This window comes from Caretta caretta, chromosome 20 (assembly GCF_965140235.1).
Source record: "Caretta caretta isolate rCarCar2 chromosome 20, rCarCar1.hap1, whole genome shotgun sequence".
Taxonomy (NCBI): Eukaryota; Metazoa; Chordata; order Testudines; family Cheloniidae; genus Caretta; species Caretta caretta.
This window is the reverse complement of record NC_134225.1, coordinates 990795-997158: the sequence shown is the minus strand read 5'-3', so window position 1 is coordinate 997158 and position 6364 is coordinate 990795. Positions and strand designations below refer to the sequence as shown.

At 59.2% G+C, this 6364-nt stretch overlaps 1 protein-coding gene across 1 annotated transcript; it reads right to left on the bottom strand.

Annotated features, from left to right (window-relative positions):
* Positions 1-584: 584 nt before the first annotated feature.
* On the bottom strand, positions 585-4844 carry ANKRD33 (ankyrin repeat domain 33). Its single transcript, XM_048832436.2, has 4 exons — positions 4548-4844; positions 3923-4052; positions 2626-2766; positions 585-1363 (listed from the first exon to the last, which is right to left on the bottom strand). Exons 1-4 carry the CDS (start codon positions 4842-4844, stop codon positions 585-587), a joined length of 1347 nt encoding a protein of 448 aa, XP_048688393.2.
* Between the last annotated feature and the right edge of the window lie 1520 nt (positions 4845-6364).

The following is a 6364-nucleotide window of genomic DNA, read 5'->3' as shown; positions in this document are numbered from 1 at the left end:
ATAAAATCAAGTGCAAGTTCTGGGCACCAGCCCTGGGTACTGGGTGGAAGTAACAGAGAATGGGGGCCCTGGGAAGACTGGGGCACTGGGTAACAGACTGGGGCAGGGCAGGGTCCCGGGGGCGGGGGGCGTGCATACAGACTGGGGCACTGGGGCGGGGCAGGGCAGGGTCCCGGGGGGGGGGGGGGGCGTGTATACAGACTGGGGCACTGGGGCCGGGCAGGGCCTCAGAGGGTTCTGGGTAACAGAGTGAGGCTGGGCAGGGCCCTGGGGGGTGCTGGGACTGGGGTTCTCCGTGGGGTTTTGTTGATTGGGGCTGGGCAGGGCCCTGCGGGGCACTGGGGCTGGGGGCTCTCGGTTGGGTTTAGCTGATCGTTCACACGCAGTCTGAAGCTCCCTATGTCTCGTTCTCACTGCTGAGCCCACCGGCCGGTCTCTGATCTGCCCCTTGGTGAAATGCCCTTTCAGAGCAGGGCAGCCCCCCAAACAGCAGACAGGGCGAGCGTGTCCTTGAGGCGGCCCTGGGGCCTGACCCCAAAGCCCCCGGGCATGGCCAGCTGCCATGCTAGGAGCACCCCCCTCCCCTATGACTTCTTCCCTTTGCTTGTCTTCGTTTTCGTCATCGTCGCCTTCTGCTTCTCCGCTGCCTCGGCGGCTTTCTTCCTCTCCTCCTTCAGCTCCTTGAACTTCCACTTGGGCAGCTCCAGCGTGTTCTTGTTCTTCCGCAACCGCGGCAGCTTCTCCTTGCAGGCCGGGGGGAAGGTGGCCTTGACCAGTTTGATTTGGGGGATGTGGCCCCCGGGGAAGACGCTGTTCCTGCGCAGTAGCCGCAGGGGGAGGAAGCTCAGCATGCCGGAGGCGCTCCGGTACGGGACCAGGACGCGGGTCTCTGACACAGCCTGGCCGTTGCAGGAGGATGAGCCGGGCTTGGACTTGGCATCGGGATCCGGCATGTACTCCTTGAGGATCTCCGGCACTGACAGCCTCTGCTTGCCCACCTCGGGGGGGCTCCCGGGGCAGATGGTTTGGCAGGCCGTAGCAACAAAGGGGCTGGCCAGGCATGTGGTCATCCGGACCATGTGGTCCATCACCCCGTCCGCCTCAGGGTCATGGGGGAGGTTGATGCTGAAGGTAGAGCAGATCTTCTCCAACAGCCTCTCGCACCTGGATTTAGTGGCCAGTGCCTTGGCCACCAACTCGGGCAGCATTGGCCACTCGGGCCGGTACTGGTCACTGAACTGCTCAGCTCGGGGCCGCTGCAGGATGTTTCGGATCTGTACCATGGTCTCGAAGCGCCCAGTCAGACCTGCCCACTCCCGGGCTGTCTTCCCCCGGACAGGATCCACCGCTGTCAGGTCAGCTCCTGAGACCACAGGGGGTAAAGAAAGGGCCCGTTATAAAAACGAACCCCTTGGCTGCATAAAGGCAAGTGGCTTGGGTCAGAGTCTGAGAGCCGGCCTGTTCCAAACAGCTTCATCACAGGCTTCGTGGATGGGAAAAAGCTTTTAGAACAAAACGAAGGAGGCAGGGTGACCTAGTGGATAGTGCCCTGAACAGGCCTGGGCTCCGCTCCCAGCTTGGCCACTGGCCTGCTGAGCGACCACAGGCAAGTCGTGGCACCACTCTGCCTCAGTTTCCCCATCTGTAAAATGAGGGTGAATGAGACTGGCCAGCTTTGTAAAGTGCTTTGAGATCTGCTGATGGAACACTGAATGAGCGCTAGATGGCAGCCAAAAACAAGGAGCAAGGCCCAGCGGGGGACGAGGGCTGGGATTCTAACCCCAGTCACCCGGGAAGAGGTCGTGGGCCCGTCTACGCTGCAGTTGCAGGTGTGATTGCAGCGAGTGTGGATGCACCCACGTTAGCTGTAAGCTAGCTCGCGCAGGTCCCAGTGGCACAGCCTGAGAGCAGAATCAAGGTCCAGGCTTCCCTGCGACAGGTACCAAGCTACTTATGTTAAAGCTTGCTCACTCGGGTACCTCTCCCAAAGCAGCGTAGACGTCCTCGCTCGGGCTCTGCAGCGGGTTTCAGAGCCCAGGCTCCAGCCTGAGGCCGAGCGTCTACACTGTTGATTTAGCCCCATAGCTTGAGCCCGAGTCAGTTGGGGATCGGTCCTGCTTTGAGCAGGGGGTTGGACTAGATGACCTCCTGAGGTCCCTTCCAACCCTGATAGTCTATGGTTCTATGATCCAGGCTCTGACACTCACGGCCGCAGGTTTTTTTTGCAGGGTATACATAACCTGAAGAGCTAGCTGAGGTCAACCCTGCATACCTCCCCTGGGAATAACCTTGACTGGCGACACTGAGGTAAAAAACAGCATCTTGTCTCACTCAGATTTTACATGGCGAGAGCGATCCATGTGAACACACCTTCTGGCTGCGAAGATGTAGCCTAGGAAACAAGTGTATTTGACTCAGGTGAAAATCCTAGGGCAGACGAGGCAGTTGTCAGTTTTAACGTGAGTTAGACGGCCAAGGTAACCCCTACGCGGGGCGCTGAGCTAACACATGTTAAAGTTACAATGGCCTCATCTTTACTGAGATTTTCAAATGAGTCAAAAAACTTTCCCCCTAAGCTCGGCCCTTGCCCAGCAATTCCCTGAGACACCCGAGAGAACAATGCACCTGCCAGGAGCAGTGCAGTGACGCACTCCTTCTGCCCCTGCACTGCTGCCTTCATCAGCGCCGTCAGGCCCCGCACGTCCCTCCTCTCGATCTCCAGCATGGGGTAGTAGTTCAGGAGATAGTTAACTATTGTGACGTGTCCTTGACAGGCAGAGAGAGAGAAGCTGCATTAGAATTTCAAAACATAACAAGAAATGAGTATTTAGCACCCACTCACTGAAGGCTGCATGCATTAGCGGTGTGACTGGGGCATGTGTTCATGAAGGCCCCAGTGCGGTGCTTACAGGGGAGTGAACCAGAGTGATCATGCATGGGTTTGACTTTTTAAAATCCTAGGAAATTAAATGCAAAAAACTTAGTTAACGCATCAGCCCCTCTGCAGGTAAACCAGGAAAGAATCCAAGAGTGCAGTTTCCTAGACTGCGGGGAACACAGCTGGGTGACAGCTGGGTCATGTTTCCCTCCTATTTACCTTAATAAGATCCTGCTTCTCTTCCCCCCCGTCCTGGGGTGTAGATTGGGGGTAGCCATGCTGAAGTGAGTAGAATTATTCTGGCTTAGGGAGAGGTGAATCAGGCCCTAAATGTGCAACGTAACGGGCCAGATCCTCAGTTGGTGTCGATCACTGTAGCTTCACTGATGTCAGTGTAGCTCTGGTGATTGACACCAGCGTAGGATCTGGTCCACTACACAGCACTGCTCAGGCAGGGGCTGCTCTGAGCCCAAGGGGACATCGTTGTAGGAACCTGAACGTTGGAATTAAATGACTTAATGTTTTAAAAACTGCTACTGTAATGAGGCCTGATTGCAGGGCCGGATGTTCTGACTTCTGTAGGCCCCTGGGAACATGCCAGCCATGGTTTCTGTGGGATTTTTGTTCCTCTGCTGGGGGGGTGGGCGCAAAGGGGGTGTTGCATTTTTGTGTCCAGGCAAAATGCGATGACCAGCTGCTGTGTGAGGCTGAACTGCTTAGAAAGGTGGCTGTTTTCTAGCCCCTGCCATTGAGTTATTTCTGGTTATTTCTCATGGGCGACTAGTCTGGGAACCAGGTCTGTCTCTCAGAGAAGAACGTGAGGGTGGGAGTGGGCAGCAAGTTGGAAATGAGACATTATTGTTAAGGCTCCCATCACTGGGGTAGCTGAGAACATGCCTCTGTAATAATCTGTGGAACTCGCTGCTGCAGGATAACTGGACATTGCCTGTTTAGCTGCCCTCTAATTTCAGTGAGCGCTCCATGCCCCTGTACTCTGGGGAGCTCCTGGGTGCAGCCGCAGCACCGGCACGCCGCAGCTCCTACCTGCTTGGGCGGCGATCATGAGTGCCGTGTTCCCGTCATTATCCTGGTGATTGATGTCTACGTAGGGGCATTTGCTCAGCAGGGTCACGATGTCCACGAAGCCCTTGAAGCAGGCCACCATGAGCCCATTCTGGGGAGGAGCATTCAGAATCAGTGTGTCAGTGAATGCTAGCGTCTTCCCCACTGTGCCCCCACCCCCCCATAGCACTTGCCCCTCTTGCAGGGCCTCATGTACCCTCTCCAGTGCTGCCAAAGTGCATGATGGGAAAATGGTTTGTAGCACGAGAGTAGTTACGGGGCTGGGAACCAACAGGATTCCAGGTAAAGGGCAGTCCAAGGGTCCATCCAGTCTGCTATTCCTGCCTCTGGGCTGTGCCGGACTGGTGTGTCTAGTCCCCGTATGCCGCCTCCAGCAGGGGGAGCCCTTTCTGCCCCTCCCACGATGCACCTGGCCAGCCACGGGGTTGGCTCCAGCCTTAGCAAGGAGACGGGTGCGGAGTGTGGGCTGGGAGCCAGGGGGAGCCGCAGGGTCTGTCTGTGTCCAGCCGCCTCACTAGTAATCCTCTTGCTAGTCATCCCGGTCTCCCCCCAAGGGGCTCCGTGCCCACGGCGCAGGAATGCTTACCCGCCCATTGATATCCAGCTCTGCGACCTCCGGCCGGCTCACTCCAAGGGCCAGCATCTCCTGCAGCAGCCTGGCGTTGTTCCGGGCACAGCACTGGTAGAAGGTGGGCAAGTGCCCCCAATCCGCAGCCGGCGCGGGCTCGTAGCAGGGGTAGACAGAGTCGTCGGAGAGGATGCTGCTGGCGTCGGAGAGCTCGGCCTCCTCCGTCTCCTCCTCCTCCTCGTAGTGCAGCTCTGGGTCCGAGGCATCCAGGCTGGTCTTCCAGGTCTGCAGCACGCTCTCTTCCACTGCTGTCATCTGTCATGCAGCCCATTCAGAGGGAGCAGGGCCTGGCACAGCACCACCTGCCCACCCTGCTCCAGGAGCCCCCGGATGCCCTTCTCCCCTGGGTGATGACTCTGCAATGCAAGCCCAGGTCAGCGAGGCTGGGCCAGGCCCAGACCCCCCTCCCCTGCCCAGGGGCCGGTCGCGCTGTGGTGAGGCTGGGGGGAGCCCTGGCTTCTCTGGGCCGCTCGCAGGGGCAGCTGGGACTGACGGGCACTAGAGGCTGATCTTGGCACATGGCTCCATTCGCCCTTGAGACCAAACTGGGATTAGACCCCCCGCCCCCGAGCAGCGTGAGCTGTGACCCAGGTGCAGAGCTGGCCGTAAAGCCATCGCCTGAGGGCTGGGGCAGCTTGGGAGCTTTGGGGGTGCAGAGCAGCGCCCAGCCTCTGGGCCACCTGCCATGGGGGGGACCCAGCTGGGCGGGGGGGAACCTCTGTGCCCCTCCCCAACTGCCCCTTCCATTGGCCTCTCAACCCAAATTCCTCTCCTGCTAGGGGCGGGCGAGGAGGGAGTGCGTGTGCCCCGGTCCCAGCAGGCTGGGCCGCTACCCGGCTGCAGGGGCTTGCTCTCTGTGCCCCAGAGTCCTGCGTCCGTCCCGTATGCTGCTAGCAACACAGAGACCCTTTGCTGCCCCACGTGTCCAGCTCTGAAAGCACCTGCTTGCCCGTTTGATGAGAAAGGAGAAGGGGGGTTTCTCCCTGCCCCCATCCTATCCCCACACAGGAGAACATGGCAGCTGCAAAGCCCATTTCCCCGGCAGAGCTGGGGCCGAGTCCAGCACTGAAGGGGTAAATTAAATCACCAGGTCCAGGCCTCCTCTCTGCTGGGGAAGGGGCGCAGACCCCAGACTACCAGGTCTGAAGCCCCAGGCCTCGCCAGGGAAGGGGCCCCTACTCGTTGGCAGAACATGCAACAGCCCGGCACGCAGCTTGCTGGCATTTCTCTGTCTGTCTGTAACGGGATAACTCGTGAACACTGCAGCCGAGCTGCCCTGGCGTTTCCTGGACTGTTCTGGGCACCCAGAGCTCTAGTGAGGTGGGGGAAATGGGGGACAAAGGGAGCCCTGGACCTGTCACTAGCACAGCCCTGACATGGTCCAGCCTGGAGGGCAGAGGGGAAGCCGACTCTGAGCCGCCCCTTGGCCCGTGCAGTCCAGTGTCCTCTGGCTGGGGGCAGCCCTGGTTCTCTGCTGCCCTCCCTTGCATCCCAGCCCTGTGCGTGACCGGCTCACGGCAGCCCCTGCTCTAATCACCCCTGTCTACACCCACCCTGGAGCACGCTGGAAGGGCTCACTTCTTTACCCAGTGCACCACTAGCCTACGGCACTCCCTGCCACAAGGTCCCAAGCAGGGTGCAAGGGGAGGTCTGGCAGCTAGCGGGCTGACACCCACCGCTCCAGTATTATCTGGGAAATAAAACCCTGATGGGGGGTGAGGGTACAAGCTTCCTGCCTACCTGACCATTAGTGTCTCCTGCCCCTTCCCTGATGC